This window comes from Lampris incognitus, chromosome 14 (genome assembly GCF_029633865.1).
Source record: "Lampris incognitus isolate fLamInc1 chromosome 14, fLamInc1.hap2, whole genome shotgun sequence".
NCBI classification, from domain to species: domain Eukaryota; kingdom Metazoa; phylum Chordata; class Actinopteri; order Lampriformes; family Lampridae; genus Lampris; species Lampris incognitus.
In genome coordinates this window covers 36,535,390-36,562,447 of record NC_079224.1, presented here as the reverse complement: position 1 = coordinate 36,562,447, position 27,058 = coordinate 36,535,390, and the positions used below count along the sequence as shown (strand labels likewise).

At 42.8% G+C, this 27,058-nt stretch overlaps 1 protein-coding gene across 2 annotated transcripts in view; it reads right to left on the bottom strand.

The window, feature by feature from the left end:
* tox (thymocyte selection-associated high mobility group box) overlaps window positions 1-27,058 on the bottom strand; it is a 47,530-nt gene that overhangs the window by 4,972 nt on the left and 15,500 nt on the right. Inside the window, exons 2-8 of one of the 2 annotated variants that reach the window (XM_056293362.1) lie at window positions 22,313-22,378; window positions 17,916-18,026; window positions 11,687-11,968; window positions 4,587-4,832; window positions 3,467-3,703; window positions 1,046-1,126; window positions 402-911 (exon numbers count right to left, since the gene is read on the bottom strand). In XM_056293362.1, the coding sequence (XP_056149337.1) occupies window positions 402-911; window positions 1,046-1,126; window positions 3,467-3,703; window positions 4,587-4,832; window positions 11,687-11,968; window positions 17,916-18,026; window positions 22,313-22,378 (1,533 nt within the window). The remainder of the gene's footprint in view (window positions 1-401; window positions 912-1,045; window positions 1,127-3,466; window positions 3,704-4,586; window positions 4,833-11,686; window positions 11,969-17,915; window positions 18,027-22,312; window positions 22,379-27,058) is intronic. The other variant, XM_056293363.1, reaches the window with a different exon arrangement.

Below are 27,058 nucleotides of genomic sequence, written 5' to 3'. Positions count from 1 at the left end.
CTGTTTAGTGCTGGGGTCCCAATGAGAGGCTGATGTATTTCTTCACTAGCAACCATCTAATTTACTGTGTGTGTGTGTGTGTGTGTGTGTGTGTGTGTGTGTGTGTGTGTGTGTGTGTGATTTGTTTCCTCCACTGATGTATTCATCCATCTTCATCCACCTCTCTGGAGCTTTTAAATCAGCAGTGCTCAGTCAGAGAGATGGCTATTACCTCCAGGAGATGGAAAGCCTAAATGTGTCTGTGCGTTTATATGTGTGTGTGTGTATCCATGTGTTTCTTTATGTGTGTGTTGGAGGAAGGAAGGGCAGTGACGCTTAGGTAGATAGAATTGTATGTTGCTGTTTTATGTGGAATACCATGCATGTTAAAAGTCCTTTTTTCGTGTATGTGTGTGTCTCACCTGTGTGATGGCAGGTGATTGTGTCATGGCCAGTGTGTGTCCGCTGAGCTGCTGATGCTGCTGCTGGTGGTGAGGCTGATGGTGTGGACTATGCAGCCCTCCTAGGTGTGCTTGACTGTGGAGCGGAGGGCTAACCTGCAGCGGGGGTGGGGAAGCTGCCACCACACTGCCCAGGGACAGGGCACCCTGGTGGGGGACACTTGGTCTGGGGGCGGTCCCTCTGGAGGACAGGGCTTGCAATTGGGGATGCATCTGGGGGTGGGGGGGCAGGTGGGGGCTAAGGCCAGAGGTTGGGGTATGGGAAGGGTGTGTGGGGTGCGGGTAGGGCATGTACATGCCCGGGTGGTGGGGGGCAGGGATGGGAGGAGGGTGGGGGAGGGAGTGAGGAGAGGGGTGCTGTCCTGGATGACCAGGGTAGACTGGGGGTTTGGCTGTGAACATGGACCCTGAGGTGGAAGAGGAAGAGGAGGAGGAGTGGGGAGGTTTCATTTCGGATGGGTCGCTGTAACTCTGGAGACAGGGAGCAGACAGGCAGAGACACAAAGACTAAGTTAACTTGGTGATCTCCAAATGTACTCTGCTTCTGTGTGTGTGTGTGTGTGTGTGTGTGTGTGTGTGTGTGTGTGTGTGTAATTGTGTAATACCTGAGAGACTAGACTGGCCCTGTATGCAGCCAGTTGTTTGAGATACTCCTTCTTGGCTGTCTCTGTCTTCTTCTTGTACACCTGAGAGAGAGAGAGAGAGAGAGAGAGAGAGAGAGAGAGAGAGAGAGAGAGAGAGAGAGAGAGAGAGACTGTTCACAAACTAACGCAGAACACCGACACCAGTTTTGGAGGTTTGGTCAGTGTTATGATATTCAGCTCTACTGGTGGGTCCTTTGAAGCAGAACTGTGCATTTACATTTACACTCTGGGCATCAAACACATGAACATTATGAAGTTCATAATTCACATGTATTGCTCTATAAAATATCGCACAACACAAAGTCCACAATCCAGGCATCTCTTTCTGTTAATTTCTGATACACGTGACTAAAAACAGTGACGTTGAGAAGTGAGACAGCATTATGTTACAGGGTCAAACTAGTGTTAAGAGGAAATATGTGTAGTCCTTTAGAAGAACAACTCAAACAGCATAAACAGCAATTGGAGAGTGGCATTACAAGTTGTAAAGCACTTGTAATATCTGTTCAAATAATGGCAGTGGAGAAGCCATACCCTTTAATGACTTGACGACCAATCACCCTATGCAAATGTTTATCCATTATATTTGTTTTATTCTACATCTTCAATTCTTCAGAGCCCTCTTCCTCTCCTGTTTTTCGTGGATAAGCCACCCCTATGGAGCTGTCATTATTTACCCAGTATATACTGCACCAGGAAGTGAACTATTAATTCTTCTGTTAAACATCCTTCTCCATAAGAATGTGTGCGTAGTGGTGTGTATTGCGTAGATGTGTGTGTTTGACTGAAGGCACAAGAGTGAGACAGAAAACAACAGGGAGAAAGGGATAAGAAGAATGCATGTGCATCTGTGTGTTTGTTTGAGAGAAAAATAAAGATGGGGAGAGAGTTTGTTTTTACCCCGACCCTAATCCGCCTGCCCTTGGTGAAGATGAGAAAAAGTACAGAGAGAGAAAGAATGAAAGAAAGACTCAACAAAGAAACAAAAAAAAGTTAAAAAGAAAATCGGAAAAAAATAATTGCCTCTCTCTTCTTCCAGTAAATATTACCATTATTGAGAGTGGAATACAGAAAAAGACGGATGCACACACACACACACATATATATATATATATATATATATATACACTACCGTTCAAAAGTTTGGGATCACCCAAACAATTTTGTGTTTTCCATGAAAAGTCACACTTATTCACCACCATATGTTGTGAAATGAATAGAAAATAGTCAAGACATTGACAAGGTTAGAAATAATGATTTGTATTTGAAATAAGATTTTTTTTACATCAAACTTTGCTTTCGTCAAAGAATCCTCCATTTGCAGCAATTACAGCATTGCAGACCTTTGGCATTCTAGCTGTTAATTTGTTGAGGTAATCTGGAGAAATTGCACCCCACGCTTCCAGAAGCAGCTCCCACAAGTTGGATTGGTTGGATGGGCACTTCTTTGAGCAGATTGAGTTTCTGGAGCATCACATTTGTGGGGTCAATTAAACGCTCAAAATGGCCAAAAAAAGAGAACTTTCATCTGAAACTCGACAGTCTATTCTTGTTCTTAGAAATGAAGGCTATTCCATGCGAGAAATTGCTAAGAAATTGAAGATTTCCTACACCGGTGTGTACTACTCCCTTCAGAAGACAGCACAAACAGGCTCTAACCAGAGTAGAAAAAGAAGTGGGAGGCCGCGTTGCACAACTGAGCAAGAAGATAAGTACATTAGAGTCTCTAGTTTGAGAAACAGACACCTCACAGGTCCCCAACTGGCATCTTCATTAAATAGTACCTGTTAGAGCCTGTTTGTGCTGTCCTCTGAAGGGAGTAGTACACACCGGTGTAGGAAATCTTCAATTTCTTAGCAATTTCTCGCATGGAATAGCCTTCATTTCTAAGAACAAGAATAGACTGTCGAGTTTCAGATGAAAGTTCTCTTTTTCTGGCCATTTTGAGCGTTTAATTGACCCCACAAATGTGATGCTCCAGAAACTCAATCTGCTCAAAGAAGTGCCCATCCAACCAATCCAACTTGTGGGAGCTGCTTCTGGAAGCGTGGGGTGCAATTTCTCCAGATTACCTCAACAAATTAACAGCTAGAATGCCAAAGGTCTGCAATGCTGTAATTGCTGCAAATGGAGGATTCTTTAACGAAAGCAAAGTTTGATGTAAAAAAATCTTATTTCAAATAAAAATCATTATTTCTAACCTTGTCAATGTCTTGACTCTATTTTCTATTCATTTCACAACATATGGTGGTGAATAAGTGTGACTTTTCATGGAAAACACGAAATTGTTTGGGTGATCCCAAACTTTTGAACGGTAGTGTATATAAACACACAGAGACAGACCGACAAAGTGATATGCAAGCACAGAGAAAAACAATCTACTTGTTTCTGTTCCTCCCCGAGGCCGTCCCACATGGAGGCCACGATCTTTGACACCTCTCCGAAGGTGGCGTTTGGGTTCTGTGCTTTGATGTTGGCCTGGGTGTCTCTGAAGAACAAGGCGTAGGCAGACACTGGCTTCACCGGCTCATTGGGGTCTTTACGCTTCTTCTTCTTTGGTGTTTTGGGTTTTTTAAGGGTGTCTAATGCTGCTGGCCGCTTCTCCGCTCCACTACTCTGCTAAGAGGAAGAGGGGGTAGAGCAAGAGAAGGTTTTACGGTGAGATTGTGCATGTGTAGATGGATAGCCGTTAGCAGGTTTTACAATCTACATTGAAACCATGTCTGAGAGCTAGCTGCAGGCTGGTAGCTTGCTACGTCACTTGCTTTCAGTGAAAAATGCATAAACTCTGGCAAACCAAAGTTTCACATATAGAATAACCCTTAATGAAGTATGAAACCCAATCTATTCCAAACAGGAGCTGACAACTACTTTGTACGCTGACTGTTACGATAACCTGTTGCAGGGATGATATTTTCTCGACCCTCACAGTAAAATATGTCAATGGAAATGTCAGTGTAATCCTCTTTCCTCATCCCCATCCCTGCGTAAAAATGTTTCACCTGTCTGTGCTAGCTCTGAATGTTGGCTGCATTTCAGGGTGCAAACACACACAGCCCCATACATAACTCGCAACAATAAGAATGGTGGTAAATAGTATTCAGCGGTACACTAATAGCTCATTTCCCAAGAATACGAGCAGTCGGTCTGCTGCAGAGTGTCTGTTTTGGAGGGGAGGGGTGCCTCACAGGGAGGGAGGTGATTTCTATCTAGTTGATATGCGCGGTGGACAATGGGCCCATTTTGACACATAACATTTAACACAACAACTCTCCATGGCCTACAAACACACACACACACACACACACACACACACACACACACACACACACACACACACACCGTCATCCACCTGTTTGTATAAGGTTGAATACACAGACAGCCCTGTGTGTGTGTGTGTGTGTGTGTGTGTGTGTGTGTGTGTGTGTGTGTGTGTGTGTGTGTGTGTTTTCATACATCTCTGTATGTTTGTGTGTGCATGTGTTATTTGAATGCATTTTACCCTTAGCGCATCATCATTCTCGTCTTCATGAGCAGAGCTGGAGGGAGAGGGTGTGGCAGATTTACTTCCTGGTGGTGAAGGAGAATTATGGGTGACAGAGTTCCCACTCAGCCCAAGCATGGATTGGTTAATAGTGGTTAGCTGACTTTGCTGGCCCATGCCTGATTGGCCCCTGGGTCCAAGAGCTGCTTCTATTGGCTGTTGGCTGCTGGCAAACCGCAAATCAGAGTTTACCATCTGCTGCATCTGGGCAAAAACAGGAAGCGGTTACTGTTACTGATTATGAAAGGAAATACAAGATGAGGTTAGTTGACAATTTTGATTGATAATGGTGAAGCAAATTGTCAGTTGTGGAACTTGGACTGGGACAGCCATTTTTAGACCAGGCTGTCATATTGGCCCTATAGACCAGTGGTGTCACATAAGTCCACAAGTTATTTCAATTCCTACAAATTGTGTTCTCGTAATAATGAACTCAAATAACAGGCTAATAAAATCAATCAGCTTGGTTCAATTCAGTCAATGAATACCAGCAGTTGTGCATCTAAACTCTCTTTAAAAACAGACAGTGAAAGAGAAGAGTGGAGTGGTGCACTGATCAAATGGTAATTCAATGAACATATTTCATTTCAAACAAATGTCCTTTTTGATACTTCCTACTGCTGGCATATTTAGCAGGAAACTAATCCATGAATATCCAAGTCATTAATGTTTCTGCAGTTCCTCATTTCAATGTTAACGAGTTAGGATTTAACAGTTGGGCAGGACTTGCTGGGGAAAATTATGTGGAGCATATGTTTCACATTTCTCTATACCAGTCAAATACAGATGAAGAAGCAAAGTTGTTGAGGCTAGTGATCAGATATGACAAACCAAGCACCCCACGCACCTTTACCAACAGTCACTATGGCAACAATAGCTGAAACTCGGGTTCCGCTGTATTTTTTTCGGCGGCGGCAGAGAGAGAGGTTGTTGAGGGAACAGCACTGGCGACTCTTTCATTTCAAACGATCTCTTCAGGACTTGGAGGTCTCAGACATTACTGCAATTAACATGTTGACTCACAGAGAATACTGGTCTCTGATTGGCTGGAGGGTGTGCATTAAAACCGTCGGCTCAAGTTTAATCGCCGTTCAAAATTCATATACTGTAACCACAGCAACACACAATCAGTAGCAAGCGCGCTGAACATTCAAAGCCTTAGCTTAGTGGCTAACTTTTTCCTCATAATGTTTTAATTCTAAGTCGGAAACCTTCAACAAAAAAGTAAGAGAATGTTTTCATTGTCATTCTTTGGTAAGTGACTGTGGTATAAGCGGGATAATCCACTCCAAAGTGTGCGTTAAAGCATTTTGACCACTTCGCATCCGGTGGTTCTTTTGCCTCTGCATCCTTAAACGCACACCTTGTCGTGGATTATCCCTCACATATTAGTTGTTATGAAAGAGCACATATGTCTTGACTTATACACCTTGATATCATGTGACCCCTATCACTTGATCAGAGTGGGCTGAACAACATTAAATAATTTGTCCATCCATCATCCAAACCACTTCTCCTGCTCAGGGTTCACAGGAATGCTGGAGCCTATCCCAGCAGTCATTGGGCAGCAGGTGGGGAGACACCCTGGACAGGCCGCCAGTTCGTCACATTCACACACATTCACACCTAAGGACAGTTTAGTATGGCCGTATGGCCGATTCACCTGACCTACATGCCATGACACGTAGGTCAGGTGGGATGGAAATCAAGTTTGGAGGAAGTGGATATAAAATGGCATTTCAGAGAGTGCAACGGAGGTGTGCACGCACTCTTTTCTCCACCAAATAATGAAATCAAATAAATAATTTGTGATTAATTTAAATTAATTATCCGAATCACAATGATACAGGCTGTATACTTGCTTCTACGTCCTCATTTCTATACGACTCTTCTCTGTTTAACCCATCGTTTCATCCGACACCAGACAATTTAACAGGTGCTCCATTCTCATGGCTGCACCCCCCCCCCCGGACACACACACACACACAGAATAGACCAGGTGGTCTTATGACCTGTAGAATCTAATCTCTCATCCCTCCTCTCCTTTCTTCTCTTCTCCTCCATTCTGCTCTTAACAGCCTCTCTTTCACTCCTCCGTTCTCCTCAGCTTATATCTCTGCCTCTGTTGTCAGTGTTAAAGTTATGCTAATGAATTTTGTCCATTAGCAGTCAACAGTGACATATACATACACCGTCCCTGGCACGAATGTTCTCGACGAGCGTCTCCTTCACAGGAACACAAAAGCTGTTATTGTTAACACCCTGAGAACAGGAGTGTGATGCCTATTGCCACAAACAAAATGGTTTTGGGTGATACACTTATTTGTCGTTATCGTCTCCATATATGTCGGATGTGGTCGGGCATACTAAATGTTCTTTTCCTTGACACAGAACCTGATCTCATCGCTCATTTACCGGACCCACCCTCAGAATACAACTGTGGTATCTGCATGGAAAACCGAGAGCTATTTCTCAAACATTGAGATAGGTTTCATGTTGACGCATTTACTGGGAGAAAAGTGAATAATAGCCCATGTGGTTTCTTTGTTGGTAGGTTTGGACTGAATTAAAACTCACATCAGTAGCTACACTGTCCAAAAACACGTCACCAGCACGCTTTAGAAGCCTTTCTCAATTATAACGGTTTTTTTATTAGCGGTTTTCATCTTATTTTTGCACCGCTCACAAGCCTGGGACTGAACCAGATGGACCAAATGTTTTAACGCTGCAAAATACGCAGATTAAGAGGGCAAATCATTTTCTGAAATACACTTTAGGATTGCGGAGTCTCCCTAGTGAAAATATTTGGATGTTTTGCCAAAATTAGAATATTTTGATGACATGATGCGGCGTCTCCTTTCAGACGGACTGAGGAAAACGTTGCGAAATAATGTAGGTTGGTGTAGGTGTGATATTAGAGGAAAGTACAAATCGAAAATGACACTGTAATAATGTGAAGGGAAACATTTTATTTGTCATTATCTGGATTTCCCCTGGCCATTGTAATATGACACATATGGTGGGTCTTAGGCAGCAATACGCTTTGGTTTAAAAACACCACTGCTGAAACTCACCCGTGGAAAAAAAACTGATCAGAAATAGAAGTGCGTCAAATAAATACGTTAAAAAAAAACGACTACATGCTTTATAAGATTAACTTGTCATATTTTCCTTCGGTTGGCAAGTGAGAAATGTGAGTGAGAATAACGCTACGGTAAAATCCCGATAATGACCGCCAACGCTAACTTATTTAATACCCCCCCCCACCCCATACAAAATAGGAGATTTAAGAGTGTGCTCCTATCTCCATCTATATGTGTAGTGTAATGACCGGGTTTTAATATGGACAGCATGGTTGTGTCCACTCTTACAACTGGGCCACAGGCTGGTGTAGCAACACTTACTTACTGCCCCATGAAAGCATTGTTGGGTCCTTTACGTGTTATGAAAAGGGCGAGATCCCCTTCACGGAATGATGTATTGATCAGTGGAGGCCACGGGTTGGAGAATGTCACTAGCGTATGAAGCGTAGCACGGCTGTCAAAACGGAGGAAAATATCACAGCCACAGATGGTGAGAACGATCTATCGAGTTAGAATGCTAGGATATCTAAATGGACTCCAATTCTGTACAGCACTGAGTACTACACTGAGTTCGCAGGCAAATACAACAGCATCACGCACGCTGCCGAGCAAACAATATCAACACACCACACCAAACACAGGAAACTTCCTACAAGCAAAAATAACAACCTAATAAGACAGATTTCTCTCATTTCAATCACAGTATACCTCAGCTATTGAAGGGCAGATGTAGATGTGTGGGGTCTGCAAGCAACTTTTCATTCACTAGAACTTCCACATTTTTAAAGGCTGGTATTCACAAACTGGTTTTCAGTCGCGCAAAATTTATTTGACTTACTGACTTTGAAGATAAGCAGTTTTTGTGATTTGATGTTATTCGTGAGCATCAACAGAGCCATCAGATCTGACACATCCACGATGACACGCCTAGTATTATTTCCATAACATCTAGTAACGTTCCTATGTATGCGTTTGCTCAGGAGTAGAAGCAAAGCTAATTATTTTTCACATGCCCCCCCCCCCACGCTTAACATCACGTGCGGGGTTATAATGAGGTCGAACGCACATCTTTGAGATTTCTGACGAAGAAAAAAAAACCGAAAAAAAAAAACCTCTGATGTTGGAAATCGAAAAGCGATTGATTTCCATCGGGAGACCTTTAAGTTCAGTAATTTGCTGTCGGGCAGAGGAAAGTTCCATCACCCTGGTGTACATAAACCCGCTTCGAAAAAAAAAACATGGCTGTCAGTCTGCCGACAAACCCGCTTTTCTTATTCATGGAAATTCGACTTTCTGAAGGTTATGTGTGATCTGACAGCAGCGATTAGCAGACTCAGACCAAAACATATCTGAATATGACACGAGACGGTTTCATGCGTGTTTGTGTCTGCCTGTTCTCAGACACTTAAAAAAGCCTCACTCGGTCATGAGGCCATAATCTACGATCCAAAACCTTGGGGCCGGGGCACAGATGTCACTCTTAAGTCTTTTCCCCATTGACTAAACTGCAGTATATTAATTTTCACTTGATACAAAACGAACTGGAAAAAGAAGGAACAAAAAAGCTTGATGGGTTTTTATGTTGAGTCGTGTTGCAACAAAACCACCATCCAAAGCATCACATTTAGCTCATTAGCTCAACACACAGATGTGTAAGTCCACTGCAAAGAGGTATCCAAATCTGAATCTTATTAACAAACAGAGCCTACCCGAGTCTCCTCTAGGAATAATCACACACACACACACACACACACACACACACACACACACACACACACACAGGAAGACTGAATCTTTCTATCAGCCACTATAGCCCTCCCCTCTCTACCGAGCCTGGCTTGGTTGCTAAGCAACCGTAATTCATGGGCCAGCAGTAAATGGATGCTAGTGTGAGAATATTAAGGTGAGGTACAGAGAGAGAGAGAGAGAGAGAGAGAGAGAGGTGAGAGTGATGGGGAAGCAGAGAGAAAAAGAGGACGAGAGAGTGATAGAGATAGGGGTAGAAAGCGAGTAATGAATTGGAGTGTAAAAGAGCGATAGAGAGAGAGAGAGAGTGACTGGGTGGAGGAGAGACAGACAGAAGGAGGAAAAAGGTGAAAAACAAAGGCAGGACAAAAAAGGCAAGAGAGACTAACAAAGACGGACACATGGGATAGAGAGAATATATCTATCAGCCTTTCCCTTCCCTTCTCTAGTTTCCTGTTCCCTTTTTTCTTTTGTCTGGCCTGGGTCTCCAGCAGGCCTCTGAGTGGTACATGACTGTTGGACAATTCAACATTCAAATTTCACTTTCTGCTCATGAAACTGATTTTTAAAAGCTTTTGTCTGCTTTATTTCAGAATCCTGTTTGTTGGCCATGTAGGTTTGGACAGATGTGGAATTTGACTGCGGTTTCGTGGCTCTCTCTGTGTACTTAACACAATAACAACACTACACCACAACAATCTTCAGATATATGCACAAGGACTGACTATACACAGGCGAAATGAGAAGGTGGTAAAGTGCGGTGGTACGGAGGATATATCAGAGATGCTGAAATAGATGTTAGCAGGTTACTTACATTGGGTTTGCTATAGAGGAGGACTGATACAGCAGAGGTGTGGAAATCTAAAGATGTTGTTCTGTACACACATCAGACATTTTACTGAGTTTTACATTGTAGAGTTATTCATAATATAGCAGACAGGGAGACATCAGTGGTGTAGCGAGAGCGTGAGAGAGAGACCGAATGAAAGATTGCGAGTGGGAGGGGAAGTTTCATTCTGAATGAAATGAGTGAAATCTCTCTTAACGAGACCACGGCTAGTCAGCACTTACCCACATATATTGATGCCCTTATATATACACACACACACACACACACACACACACCTCTACAGCCACAGCATTTGAAGAAAATATAAAGCCAGTCTAGTTTTCATTTCTTCACCATATGAGAAAGACTGTCTGGCAAACATGTGAATGTCACAGTCGGACACATAATTCTCATTTTACTGTGAAACGGAGACTTAAGTTCCAGAGAAATGTCGCATCTACTATCTACCATAATTGGCCTTCGAATGAAATGGCTCCCGGGTCATTTCATTTCACATACAGAAAAAAACAAATGATGGATGAAAGCCATGTGAGTGAATTAGCCGTAACAGTTTGAAACACATTAGTGAAATTTAATGGCGTCTATTTGAGATGTATCTCATCTCTTTGGTCAGAGTTGTTAGAAAAACGCCGTCGGTTTAAATCAATAGGACCTACTGAAAAACCATGGACTGGGGAGGTGAATGACAACCACTCCTTTCTCTTCAGTTGTCAGTGTGCCCTTGGGCAAGGGACATAACCCCAGGCTAGTTTAGCAGAGCTGATCAATGGCCAGAAATGATCAGAGATGATAAGCAGTGGTTGACCAGTTATCCCTCAGCTGTTCATGAGTGTCCAGAGAGGGAAAGTGTTTTGAGTCATCACTGAACAAATTACAGGTTGAAATAATTATGAACACTTTGTGGTAAGCCTTTAACGGTATCAAAAAAGATACCAGTATTTGTTAATTGTATCCCGCCATATTTTGCTGTTGTGATATGAGTCATGGTAATATATGAGAAATATTCAAACAGTACTAAGTGTCTAGTTTGTTTATCAAGCTGGACTGAATCAATTTTATGACATGAACTCGATAACATAATGGAAACGTTAAAGCAGTATCCAGACTCTGAGACGTTCAGCATCACCTTCGTTCTGCTCTGAGCTACATCCAGTCATGGAAAACGGATGTTCATACTGTTACGGGTGACATACACTTGTCTCGTGGGGTGGGTAACTTGTCATCTTCAACAAATGTTGAACTTATAAAACTTTTTTCTAAAAACGTCCACACTTGCGGGACCTGGCAGGTTAGTGGGATAAGGGCTTGTTTTGTGTGTCTCTTGCATTGTGCGTTGTAAAGCAGACCAACCATATATTTGTTCATTTGGTACCACTCACCACTGACAGAGTACTCGTCATCGGGCCGCTGTCTTGGCCAAACACGCCGCCGTCTTGGTTCAACACAGAGCCGCCATCATGGCTCCCAGGCATGCCAGGCAGGTCCATTCCCTGTAGCTGGTAGGGGTGTTGGGGGGCTGAGACAGAGGCGGGGGCTAGCGGATGGTACGGTCCGGAAGTGGAGCCAGGGGGGAGATGCTGGGGCAGCATGTGCTCTGGCAGGGTTGAGGGAGTGATGTGGGGGATGTTGAAATCCTCGTCACCCAAACCCACTGAGTATGACTAGAAACGTGACAAAAGACAGGAAAAGATAAGAGAAAGAGAAAGCAAGATAGAAACATGAAAATGGTTGAAACTTTGGGAAAAACAAACTTATTTTTAAAACGTATTCTGGGTTGTTTGCAATTACAGAAATTTTCTTTTGGCTTTCATATATATATATATATATATATATATATATATGTGTGGCTTATATATGGCTTTGGCTTATATATATTTATGGCTTGTTGATATATATATATCTCAACACGGATACAGGAAAAAAGATTTATATATATATATAAAAGCCAGTGGGCAGGTAGTAATAATAACTGCAAAAACTAATCTGAGGTATGTTCAAGCTTTAAGTGGCCTGTTTTGTTAGGGGAAAAAAAGTTTGATGTGAAATTACTGTCGCTGATGACAGATGGAAAAATTGTCCATCAATTGACTCTAAAAACACTGCTTTTCTGCTGCATGGTTCTGAACCAGCTCTTAAAGGCTTTTCCACCTCAGCACAACAATCTTTGCCCATTGAGAGCTCTTATTATAGACTAATTACCACTAATGAGATCCCCAGCCTTGAAAGGGAGCCTTGTAAACAAACACTCACTCAATCACTAGTGGAACTGCGAAGACGCAGCTATTTATTTATACACGGTCCCCCGTGCACTTGAAAACACACAGGCATATCTTGGTATGCAGAGGTCCATCAGCGCTCATCTGACATGCCGGCCAAAAACGAGTTTGTATGTGAGAAAATAAATACATGAGGACAAAAAGGAATGAGAGAGAAGAGGGAGAGATGAAATCAGAGGGAGAGAGAAATACAGAATGAGGCAGAGAGAAGGAAGAGTATGTGTAAATGAAAGTGTGAGTGAGTGAGAGGAAGACAGAAAAAGAAGTAAGAAGGAACATTAAAGAAGCCCTTCTAATACTAATCTGACAGAGGAGATCTTTTATAGAGACTGACAGCCTGTTCTGCTTGACTGGCCTCTCTCGCTCTCTCACACACATACACATACGTACACGCACTCACAATTTCTCCTCTCTTATTTTCTTGCTCTCTCGCTCTCTCACATACACACGGACTCAATTTCTCTTTCGTTTGCTTGCTCTCTCTCTCGCTCACACACACATCCACACGCACTCACAAGTTCTCTTATTTTCTTGCTCTCTCTCTCTCTCTCACATACACATACACGCACTCACAATTTCTCTCCTCTTTCTTGTTTTCTTGCTCTCTCTCTCTTTCTCTCTGTTTGTGTTTGGGTTCACCACATCCTGAACACTTCATAATTTTAACACTTAAAACTGAAACACACAACACTTAACACTTTCCTGAAAATTGTGCACATTATCCTCTCCATTGCCAATTAAATGTAACCTCCCCATGAAACACACACACACACACACACACACACACACACACACGCACCATCTTTTTGCCTACCAGGGCCTACATTCATGTTTAATTTCTATGTTTGTGTTTGGGAAAACAGGTGGGGCTATCCTTCAGAAAACCTATCACGGAGGTTTGTGGCCTGACTGACCAGTGAATCTGAAACCCTCTTTTAGTCTGTATTCTGTCTCTGTGCTCTCTCTCTCTCTCTCTCTCTCTCTCTCTCTCTCTCTCTCTCTCTCTCTCTCTCTCTCTCTCTCTCTCTGTCTGTGTGCCTGTCTCTCTCTCTCTCTTGCTGTCTCACTTCCCCTCGCTCTCTAATCCAGCTGCTCTTTAAAGTACTCATTCCAGTTGATTCCAGTCGCATCAACTTTGTAAAGAGCTACACACACACACACACACACAATTATGGTATTGTGTTGCAGATGTCACAGGGAAGAGTAAGCGATCTGTTGGCAGTCTACACTGTACAGATTTAAACAGAGTGGGGGGAGGGGGGCTGAAATGGGGAAATAAAGTGATGAAGAAAAAAAAAAGAAGAGCCCGCCGGTTAGAGTGCTGTTTATAATGACGGGAGACAAATAAAGCATCGCTGAAAACAATGTTTTCACGTCCGTGACATAAAAGGCACTTGGTTAAATAACCTGACACCAAACAAAAACACGGCGAGCAGAACATATTTCACCAGAACCAAACCATCCATCCGGTCCCGCTTGTGCGTCTCGGTGGCTGAGCATCAAACAGCAGCTATTGCTAATGAAACCCCATTTAGAGCTGATGAACAGCACGTGTATGCTAACACTGGTCGAGATCTATCAGATTTAATGGGAGGTCTATGAACAAAGTTCCCTATCAGTCATTCATTCTCATAACGTCACACAATAAGTAGCACAGCTCATTTTACATACCCCCACTGCACTCTTTACTTACACCCCCGGTGAGGTGAATTCTCCATACGTTTTTAAGTATGCTAGCACTTCAGAATAAATAAATAGATAACTGGATGAACAGAAATAAAATCGAATGACTTCCTTTCAAAGCTGCTACTGTGATTAAAATATTTTTTTCAATGCAGTTTGTTTTATATAACCCACTTTTTACATCACGTTGGATTGGGGGGGGAAACATCACTATCAGAGAGTATAGAGGGTCTTTTTAGAAAACCACTTCTCATGAATAAATTCTTAAGCTTTACCAGGAACCATTCTGATCCAACCAGTTCTTTTTTCTTTTAATTTCTAGTTTTTCCCCTTATCCCACCCGATTAACCCAATGGCATATGGCTGGAACTCTTGTCGAATAACTCCCCTGGCTCACGTTTCCACAGGAAGGAGATAGTCGAAACACCAGCTTCCTTCAAAGTCGTGTCGGCTGCTCTCGCTATTTTACACGCTGAAGCCTAGCATGGATTGCATTACCTTCAGGCCGCGAAGGAGACGTAGGGAGAATGCTTTCGGTTGCTTGGCTGCAGGCGCCCGGATGGGCCAGAGGGGCCGCTGGAGAACGAAGAGTCCCCGAACACTACACCCACTATCCCTCGGGTAAGGGTGGTCTAATGAATGCCTTACCCCGTGGACGCTCTGGCCGTGACCAGTTACGGCGAGTCTGGGATACAAACCTCCCAGCCACATGAGCAGACTGCAAGAATGGCGGTTTATTCCGCTCGGCCATCAGAGCAGCCCGATCCAACCAGTTCTAACCTATCAGAAAGTCCACTTAGTGAACACCGAACCTCATTTTTACATTCTCAACTCGACCATAAGATCATGTCTCATGACAAACTGTTCACAATAACACCATTTTAGAAACAAAGGAACTGGTTAGGTATCGGCACAACCCGAGTTGCCCTGGGTTTTTATGTTGACCCGTTATAGCCCTTCCACAGCTGAGGGTCAAAATGGCCCCTGTGACTTTCTAATTCTCCTGCAGCCATTCAAAGTTTTCCCCGCAACACTGTTTACTTTCTCTTGCGCCGTCCGTTTTTATACAGCGGGAAATTTAGCGCTCATGTTTCCCATTTCCCCCGGCAGTGCACCCTGCCCTGGTGTTTGTTAGTTCCTGATTCTCCTATCTATACTGGAACTATCTGGACCAACCGTCTGCCGCAGTCCCCAGACCTGCGACAGTTTGGGGTTAGAGCTCTAAGCTCTGCATAAACTAGACTGTCTGTTTGTCTGTCTACCCCCCGCCCCCCACCCGCTCTTTCTCATTTCTCTAAACTCTGCATAAATTATACCTTGTGTGTGTGTGTGTGTGTGTGTGTGTCTCTCGCTCTCTGTCTCTCTCTCTGTCCTCTGTCTATCTCTGTAGTCCTCTTTTGCTCTATTCATGTCTGTACAATAGCAAGTTCCCTGTGACTGGGGCTCCAATAAAGACTAATGTAGTCAGGATTAAGTCCTTTCACACACACACACACACACACACACACACACACACACACACACACACACACACACACACACTGTGCTCACATGCAAACGCACCTCTCGCAGCTACAACGCTCCTGATGACTGTTGCAGCAAATACAGTATGAAGGAGTTGCTGTAACAGTTGCGTGTAAAGTGTGTGTGTGTCGACGTGTCTGTGAAACAACAGTGGCACAAAGAGTTGCCAATCTATCACAGCAGGTGAGTAATAAGTGCCTTGCTTTAAAGGCGAATCAGTGGGTAAGTGCTAGACCAAGTCTGTGTCAAAACAGAAACACTGACTATTTTATTGCTGGGGGACCTTCCCAGTCCAGATCAGAGTATGTTGGACTCGGGTGAACCTCGGGGATACCTGTGGGGAACCTGGGCTACTGAAGCAGTGACTAGGATATAGTACATGTAGACAAGAATAGTACAAATGTACAGTACTTGGCATAAGTTATTATGGAAAAGCAACACAATCATAAATTGATGGGCAGTTGTGTATTGCAAGCTACTCTCATTGTCGGGTGGAGGAAACACGTACGACAATTTGTCCGGGTTTGCCCATGTGCATTTATAGGCGAATCACTATCAGATCAACATATGGACATAACACACTGTATGTACAGAGATATGAAAGATATGAGTGTAACTCATGAAAGATGTCTATATGCCAGCCTGCACCACTTACCCTCATGTTCACTACAACATTGCCTCTTTTTTAGTTTCATAGTCATCAGCAGTGATGAAGGACTGGTGTTAATCTCACACATACCAGAAGACTTATGCTTCTTGTGTTTTGGAATTTGCTGTAACGTACATCTGTCCTGCCTGGTAGAGTACTGGTCTATTTCAATAAAAATAACTCGTACGGTGGATTTTTCTCAACACATATACGTGTATATGAGCTCGTCGAGCTGTTTTGAACAGGTTTGTACGTTTGTTACTTCAGTTTGTTCACTGGCTAGCGAGCCAAACTTGTAAAATCTGCTGAGTAAATCTGATAACAGCGGACAGCGAGAACCCTTTCAAGCCAACTGGCACTCTGAGTTAGCAAACCAAAGGCCAGCCTTCTTTATCTTTAATGTAGTACATTTAATCACTTCATTTTAATCATTTCATTTCATTTCAGACCCTTCCTGTAATAATAAACCAATTTCCCCTTGGAATTATAAATGGTTTATCTCATCTTAATTCGTCACGCTCCTACTTTGTACATAAGTCTGCTATTCTGGAAAACAGGTAGGACGTCTGACTAGCGTCAGCCTGTCAAAGATGATGGAAATAGAAATGGCAGTCTTTGAGTACGTGAACTAATAAAACACAATTTAACACACACACACACACAAACACATACACACAAAATATAGCAAAAAAAATCGCACCGAGACACATCCCTAAAGTTACAGTGACACACACCCATATAGTTTGCTTCTATGCAGGCAGCACCCTCGGACATTCTATGCACACAAAGCGAACACGCAGACACACAAACTCTTGCATACACGCACAAACAGAAACTGAGACAGTTCAGAAGCAGCTGTGTGGTAGAAGGATGACTGATCAGCGGCTCTCTCACTCCAATTTCACCCTAGCTTTCTGCTATCAAAGACTGCAAAGCATTAATAATGCTGTCAGATAGCTGTGTGCTTGTGTGTTTGCATATGACTGAGTAACAGTGGGGCAGAGACAAGAGAGAGTGAAAGCCCAGAGTTTTTGTGAATTTGTACATGGTGATAAATGCATCGCAAGACACATCACTCATTCTCAGATTTTTGACTAATAGTTTGACTAATGTTTTCCACAGAACGTTCAACCCATATGAGATTTGTTTTCTGTTGTGTTGCCTCTCTCACATAAAATGTACTGCTGTTGGAAATCATGTGAGTCAAAGGACTAGAGTCAGGTGGTTACACGGTGGTTTCATATCAAAATAGAGATTATAGATCTGTCTTGTTTGGTCGTTTGTGAGCAAAGGGAGGGAGGAGAGAGACGGAGAAAGCATGAGAAGGATAGATAAATGTTATTTCAGAAACCTTAGGTTTTGGCCCACACAACTCCTGCCCTCCTTGAGCTGAACAACCTTCCTCTCAAGATGACTTGTACACACTCTACTTGTGTGTGTGTGTGTGCACGTGTGTTTCACTAAATTTTTATTTACCCAGGGCAGTCGGTGTGTGTCGGCCATGTTAGTCTCCCTCCTCCAGTGCTGTGCTGCAAGATTGGGGGGTGTCTGCTTGCTGGGCGGTTGGGGAGGCTGCGGCACACGGAACTATGGGGGGAAAACACATGGGTCAAAAGGGCAGGGTAAAGATGTCAGAAAAAGGTCAGAGGTCAAATAAAAAGGTCAGGTAGAGGAGTGAGGACGCAGCAGGGGAGAAAGAATAAGCAACAAAAAGAGGATCAGTGTGGGCGAGAGAGAAAAGGCGAGAAGGAGGGTGGGAGAGAGAGAGAGAGAGAAGCAGAAATAGAGAGAATGAAAGGGGGAGGGAGAGACAACGAGAAGGAGAAACAGATAGGCTTTAAACAAATAAGTTGTTAAGTGAACACCTTAACACCCAGTCCCAGATAATACAGTGTTTACTGGACAGCGACAGTATAGAGACGGGTCTCATACTGCAGTTACACTGACATGCAGGTATGCACAGCGTTCTCATGCAAACGCACACATTTACTTTTCCAACCCATGCTCAACACATAAACATGACAGCTTTAGATGGAGTGGATTATTTACAGTATTAAAATGGGCATTGTATGGGTTCTGTGGATGTGCATGTGTATTTTAAATGACACGTTTTGTTTTTTTGTTTTTTTCAACCTGAGCACACACTTATTTCTAGCTTTGGATTTCAAGACGTCCGACGGAATCTTGTGCCTTGATTACATTTACACAGAGTAAGGCTCATACTTTCCCTCTGGAGACCATATCAAAATGATTTATCCTCTGAGCCAAAGCTGTTTTCCCTGGCAAATACTGAAGTTGATCTATTTTTAGGCGGCTAACCAACTATCCTACACCGTTTTTTGTTGTTTTTTTTATAGAGCCGTTTTACATAGTATTGTCGATTACCTTTAAGGTTATCATAATGTTCATTGCTCTGCATTAATTTCTCCAGAATTTGACAGTTCTCTTTCATAGCCCAGTAATGTGACTCCACTGGACTACTAACAATCAGGAAATGGCGAAACTGAAGACCGGACTGGACTGAAATTTGTTACACTTGTCACAATGGGCAATGATTTTACTGAAGCAACGGTATTTCAAAAATACTGCCGCACATTCTTATTCCGCACACCCCTCCCACACCACGTACAGTAGTACAACCCTATGAATAAAACATCAAATCATAGACTCCTATACCACACAATATTCCCCATACTGTACTTTATGAATAATGTATCTGTAGTGGAGTTACTTATTAATATGGGCTTTGCTAGGCGTTGAGGGAATATTCTACTAACAAACACACAACCCCCTAGAGGCCTCACTCGTCCTCTGAAAACAAGCTACTTAATCTGCTTGTACCAAGAACCATGCTATATGTCCATCATGGCTATAAGCAGCAGCCATGTTATGGCGATACGTAGTAATTTCAGCCGTGATGAAGCGCTCCAAATCCTGGAGATCCATTAGAGATGAATCAGACTCGCCAGTGTTATTAGGGCCTACCTGACCATTACCATTAAAATGAGAAACTACAAAAGCATTCAGGATTTCAATATTTGTGGTTTAAGCGATCGTCTTAAATGCGCCAGTGATAGAAAGTACTAGAATAGACATTTGTTTGCATGTAAATCCTAAGGAATGTAATTTGTAACTTTAATTACAGCCAACTCCTATGAACCCTGATTCGTACTTCACACTCCATTTGTGCTGTCACATTAAATTATAATGAAACTGTTGTTTGCATTGATCTGATGTGCTGTTTACAATGACCTCCCCCCCCGCCAAAAAAAAAAAAAGGGGGGGATGGGACCTAAATAAATACTGTTTTACTCTGCTTTGGATCCCTCTATAATGCCAGTACAAACTCTAGTTTACAAAATGGCCACATTACATCAGCAAATCTTTGTTAGAATGAAAATTAACGTTAACTCAAATTAGTAACAATACCTGATGCAGTGATCATATCAATGCATTTGAGCTACAGGGTAGAAATATGCTAGTAGTTTGCAGCGACATCAACTGAAATGATGACGATGGTGTTAATTGTAGATACGGGGGCGCAACATAGCAGCCATATTTATATTTGACCAGACTTCACTTAAGCATTGTTCTGCCTGCATGTCTACCATATCTCCCTTCATCTGGACACTGAATTCTCATGTACATCACTGCTATCTTAGAGACACAGGCATCCATCTCGGAACACACAGAGGGACAACGGCCAATATTTCGGTGCTTCCGGTGTAGCTGCTGGCTGCTCGCTTACATTTCCTATGACGACTTCCTCTTCCGTGCGCCCGTCATTGTTTCCAGTCGGATTAGCAACTTGAAACGCGAGAGTGGAGTTGAGAGTTGAGAGTCGACGTCTACGACCGGATAGTTTCACAAGTAGTTGACACGAGTCGTGTGTTTCTCCACATGATACACAAACATCGACACTTTTTGTAGGTGTTTGAGGTCCAGGTGACATTTTGGCGACTGGGTTCCGTCTCTTTCGCTCCCCACACGAAACGTTACCAACATGTGACCAAAGCGCGTTCCTGTAGAAATCACCGCCTACTCAAACGTGATTGGTCAGTACTACTCGGACTAAATCGGAAACGGAAACCAGAACACTTCTGATACCAAAATCTTGTCCCGTGCCCACGGAATCTTGTCTGTCAGTAGAGATTACGCAGACATTTAATGTCAATCAGTAATACCGGCTTGTGTGTGTAGGTATTACTGAAGGAAGCTGGAGGAGCTGGTAGTTTTTCCTCACAGACAGCCATGTGTATCGGGAGTTTAAAAGATTTCCGCGTGTCTAAACAGAACCTACAGTATGAACATTTCATTTTTGCTTGAAACTGTACAGACGTTATTTTAAAACCTAATTTTGCCCGTATGAAGCGATGAAAATTAATTGTGGTTGGTGTTTCAGGCAGAGTTTACAAAAGGTTTTCTTCACAGGCAAGTCAACCTCAGCTAATTTACATAAGCATCTGGCCCACTGCTCACATGCTGTAAAAGCAGACAGCATAGATGACACAACTTAAAAAACAAGCTTTTGCTGTGACTGCTATGACATTTACCCTTTTATTTACAGATGCTTTCTCAGACTTGCTTGCCACGTGGCTGGAATTAGAATAAAGAATGTATTCCAATTAAAACATTATGTTGATTAAAGAAATGTTATATAGTTTCATCTGAATTACATTAAGCTTAATCATAGACCCTTCTGGGAATCCATCTATAGAGGAATTCCCAGCAAATACTCAATATAACTCAACAGACTACAATATAACTCAATAAATAAAGGATTTGCCATTTCTCTAAAATGGATAATGCCTGAGATGGAAATGAATGTAAAGCTATAGGTCGGCCAGGTTGGGTGTAAGTATAAATTAAACTGATTTCTGGATCACCGTGGGAGAAACGGTTGGTTTGGTGCTATGAAAAGTACATAATGAGATTGAAACCGGAGCTAAGACACGTTGGCTTTTGGTTTTTCAACCTAGTCATACTGGTAAGGATAACCTAATCTAGTTAAAGTGTGATCAGCTATACTCTTGTTTAAGATTGATTTGATAGTATTTCTATTCTGCCTCTCTTAAGTACACACACAGACATGCACAAAAACACATACATAGCTAACATAGATGTGTTCTCTTTTTTGTTTTTGTTTTTTTTTGTGGCGATGCTGGTCACATGGCTTGGGTCCTGGGCTGCTCCGGTGGCATCTGGACACTGCTTGGCATCCTGCGCATCATATTCTTCATAAATTTTATAATTCTGTTATCCTTTTTCAATGTTGTGTTCTATAAATTCTGTAAACACAACATCCATTGCATGTTGTCAGTCTTGGGAGAGAGATCCCTCCTCTGTTGCTCTCCCTGAGGTTTCCTCCTATTTTTTCTCCCTGTTAAAGGGTATTTTTTAGGGAGTTGTTCCTTATCTGATGTGAGGGTCTAAGGACAGGATGTTGTGTTGCTGTGAAGCCCCTTGAGGCATATTTGTGATATTGGGCTATACAAATAAAATTGACTTGATTTGACTTGACTTAACCAGACCTTTGCTACAAACAGCTTTACGTAGCATAAGCTACTTTTAATACAACACCAGATAGCCACTGATGTGTTATTACCATTGTAAAACACTTCAGTCATGTTATTTCTTTCTTCTGCAGACAAACAGAAACAAACAACACACACACAGACAACACATCTGTCCTCTGTACTTGCTTGTTGACCATAATAGCAAGCAGACTGTCTCTCTGAGTTTGTCTGTCTGTCTGTCTGTCTGTCTCTCTCTCTCTCTCACACTCACACACACACACACACACACACACACACACACACACACACGCAGACACACACACATAGACACAGCGTGATAGCTTGTCGTCCACTCACCTGATTGGCTGAGGCGAAGTCAAATCCGGCCTCTGGCATGCCCAGGAACATAGTGTCCCCATCCATCTGTAAAGCAACAACAGGAACAACATCAATAAGTTACAAATAACCGTCAGCAAACACAAGCCATAAACAAGGATGGATTTTAGGGATGGGTACAGTCCAGGTTGGCCAAAGGTGATGGAAGGGGAGGGGGAGAAAGGAAACAAACATCAAAACAAAAAGAGAGTGAAGGCTAGGTTTAGCTCGTATTCACTGAAAGTCAGTGGGAGACTCACATGTGACACTGTGGTCAGTGCAAGGATGAATGAGAGCATACAGAACCTCACATGTAGGGATTAAAACTATGGCCGATAATTGTCTTTCTTCTCAAACATACTTGTGTCCTATTCTCTGCCCTCACTCCCCCTACTGTCTCTCTCTGACTCCCTTCTTCATCGCTGACTCCCTTGATTATCCTTCCTTTTAAACTCTGTTATCGTTTTCTTCTGCTCTCTTAAATCCTCACCTCCTTCCACCCCATCCCATCTATTTTCCAGACACACACACACACCACCACCCACATGTCTGACATAAGTTCTAAACTACAAGCCATAGTGGAGGATAGATCATTTCAATAGATGATCTCATGTATCCTGTGTGTGTGTGTGTGTGTGTGTGTGTGTTTGTGTGTGTGTGTGCGTGCGTGCATGGGTTGTGTGTGGAAAAGAAGACAGACAGTAGGTTATATCACATGTCCATTGTCCATTGTATATGATTAAAAGCATTTAAGCTCTCTCAGACTCCCTCTTCCTTTACTTAATGTACTTTAGTGATCTTTCATCTCATTGGCTCCTGGATGGCTGGCTCCTCTGTGACGTAAACTATTTTTTTCTTTTGGGGGGGGTAAATATTACAATAACACTGGAATTCAAGTCCACGTTGACTAATACTTTCAAATAATATAAAACTATTATAATGCAATCATAAAAACTAGACTCACAGGCCAAGGTAAACAATGTAAACTTCAATAAAATAAAATATATCTATCCATCCATCCATTATCCAAACTGCTTATCCTACTCAGGGTCACGGGATGCTGGAGCCTATCCCAGCAGTCATTAGGCAGCAGGTGGATATATATATATAGATATATACGTATACATAGATATAGACAGATAGATAGATATAACTTTTTTAATACATATTTCAAGAAGAAGGAGGAACACAGTGACGAACAAGAGTGGAGGAAAGTGCACACAGGTGGACTATATCTTATGTAGAAGGTGCGATCTGGAAGGGATTGGAGACTGCAAGGTGGTGACAGGGGAGAACGTAGCTAGGCAGCATCGGATGGTGGTCTGTAAGATGACTTTGGAGACCAAGAAGAGGAAGCGAGGGAAGGTAGAGCTAAAGATCAAATGGTAGAAGTTGAAGAAGGAAGATTGTTGTTTGGAGTTCAGGGAGGAGTTAAGACAGGCACTGGGTGGTAGTGAAGAGTTGCCGGATGGCTGGGCAAGTGCTGCAGAAATAGTGAGGGAGACAGCTAGGAAGGTACTTGGTGTGTCATCTGGACAGAGGAAGGAAGACAAGGAGACTTGGTGGTGGAATGAGGAAGTACAGCAAAATATACAGAGGAAAAGGTTGGCAAAGAAGAAGTGGGATAGTCAAGAGAGATGAAGAAAGTAGACAGGCGTACGAGGAGATGCAGCGTAAAACAAAGAGAGAGGTGGCAAAGGAAAAGGCATATGGCTAGTTGTATGAGAGGTTAGACACTACGGAAGGAGAAAAGGACTTGTACCGATTGGCTAAACAGAGGGACTGAGCTGGGAAGGATGTGCAGCAGTTTAGGGCGATCAAGGATAGAGATGGAAATGTGCTGACAAGCGAGGAGAATGTGCTGAGAAGGTGGAAGGAGTACTTTGAGAGGCTGATGAATAAAGAAAATGAGAGAGAGAGGTGGTTGGATGATGTGGGGATAGTGAATCAGGAAGTGCGGTGGATAAGCAAGGAGGAAGTAAGGGCAGCTATGAAGAGGATGAAGAGTGGAAAGGCAGTTGGTCCTGATGACTATCTATGGAGGTGTTTAGGAGAGATGGCAGTGGGGTTTTTAAATAGATTGTTTAACACAATCTTGGAAAGTGAGAGGATGCCTGAGGAGTGGAGAAGAAGCATACTGGTACTGATTTTCAAGAACAAGGGCGATGTGCAGAACTGTAGCAACTACAGAGGTATAAAGTTGATCAGCCACAGCATGATGATATGGGAAAGAGTACTAGAAGCTAGGTTAAGAGGAGAGGTGACGATTAGCGAGCAGCAGTATGGTTTCATGCCATGAAAGAGCACCACAGATGTGATGTTTGCTTTGAGAATTTTGATTGAGAATTATAGAGAAGGCCAGAAGGAGTTGCACTGTGTCTTTGTGGATTTAGAGAAAGCATATGACAGGGTGCCGAGAGAGGAGGTGTGGTATTGTATGAGGAAGTGGGGAGTTGTGGAGAAGTATGTAGGAATGGTGCAGGATATGTATGAGGGAAGTGTGACAATGGTGAGGTGTGCGGTTGGAATGACAGATGGGTTCAAGATGGAGGTGGGATTACATCAAGGATCGGCTCTGAGCCCTTTCTTGTTTGCGGATGACATTGTGATCTGTAGCAAGAGTAGGGTGCAGGGTGAGGAGAGCCCGGAGAGGTGGAGGTATGCACTGGAGAGAAGAGGAATGAAAGGCAGTAGGAGCAAGATGGAATACATATGTGTGAATGAGAGGGAGGAGAGCAGAATGGTGAGGATGCAAGGAGTTGAGTTGATGAAGGCATATGAGTTTAAATACTTGGGGTCAACTGTCCAAAGTAACGGGGAGTGCAGTAGAGAGGTGAAGAAGAGAGTGCAGGCAGGGTGGAGTGGGTGGAGAAGAGTGTCAGGAGTGATTTGTGACAGAAGGGTACCAGCAAGTGTTAAAGGGAAGGTTTACAAGATGGTAGTGAGACCAGCTATATTTTATGGTTTGGAGACAGTGGCACTGATGAAAGACAGGAGGCAGAGCTGGAGGTGGCAGAGTTGAAGATGCTAAGATTTGCATTGGGAGTGACGAAGAGGGACAGAATTAGGAACGAGTATATTAGAGGGACAGAATTAGGAACGAGTATATTAGAGGGACCGCTCAAGTTGGACAGTTTGCAGACAAAGCAAGAGAGGCAAGATTGAGATGGCTTGGACATGTGTGGAGGAGAGATGCTGAGTATACTAGGAGAAGGATGCCGAATATGGAGCTGTCAGGGAAGAGGAAAAGAGGAAGGCCAAAGAGGAGGTTTATGGATGTGGTGAGGGAAGACATGCAGTTGGCTGGTGTGACAGAGGAAGATGCAGAGGACAGGAAAAAATGGAAACAGATGATCCGCTGCCGTGACCCCTAACGGGAACAGCCGAAAGTAGTGGTGGTAGTAGTAGTTGTTGTGTGTGTGTGTGTGTGTGTGTGTGTGTGTGTATAAATATATAGTAGTGTGTGTATGTGTGTGTGTGTGTGTGTGTGTGTATATATATATATATATAAACTATGTTAAAGGAACACTCAATGATAGGAAAAGTGCTCAACAAATAAGGATGTATAGCTTGTACTGTCTCATAAGGAATTTACTTGAATCACTGGATTACATATATCATGTAACTGCAATTTCTTACTGGATTTCAACTCTTTTTGTTTGGCTATGTGTATAAATTGGCAAATGATCATTGGTTGGGTAGGCCAATATAGATAATAGTTTGAACAGGTGCACAGTAATGTGCAGATTCAAACACACACACACACACACACGCACAGATGACTCACAGACACACACAGATATGCACACACACTTACAGGTGGACAAACAGGTATGACTCCCCTCTCCATTTGCCAGCTGTTGGGTACTATGCAAATGAGGTGTAATTTTACAGAGTCAACAGAAAGCCAAAACACAGTCATGGATGATCTAATACCCCCCCCCAACATTCACACACACACACACACACACACACACACACACACACACACACACACACACACACACACACACACACACACAGAGTTAATTATTGATACTTACTTGGAGCAACTCCATTGATCTATACAACAACAGAAATAGGCTAGAGCTAGGGAGGAGATTTCTCTCTCTCTCTCTGTCTTATCTTGTTCTATATATCTGGGAGCATTGACTGTTCCAAACAAAACAGGAGAAAAAAGAAAAACGAGAGGAGGGGAGAGCAGAGAGGAAAGGAAAGAACTGCAGAAGCGTCTAGAGGGAAGAAGAGGAGAGACATCGACAGAGGTAGAGAGAAGAGGAACAGAAGGAAGGAGACATATTGACCTCACTGTCAAATTGGCTTTATCCATTTACCCTTGATATGGGCTGTTATGTACAAGCACACACACACACACACACACACACACACACACACACACAGTAATAAACTTGATCTACCGCTTTTCAAAACTGTGTTGTACAGCAGTTTAGAAACAGTATGACATATAAAAGGCAAGCAATAAAACTGGAATTAAAAACACCAATCTTTTTTAAACAGGGTCTCATCGTAATAAAACAGACAAATAGAATAATATAAGCAAATTTAAATGATAAAAAAAATCTTGTTTTTAACAAAAAAAAAAGTAATGTTTTAAAAGAGGACATGATAGCTGGTCATCCCGTATCCACTCAGTTTGGGGGCATTATTAAGCCTGTTTGTTGTTTGTATTTCTTCGTATTACTGCAAACGCGTGGTCTTTCATCAATG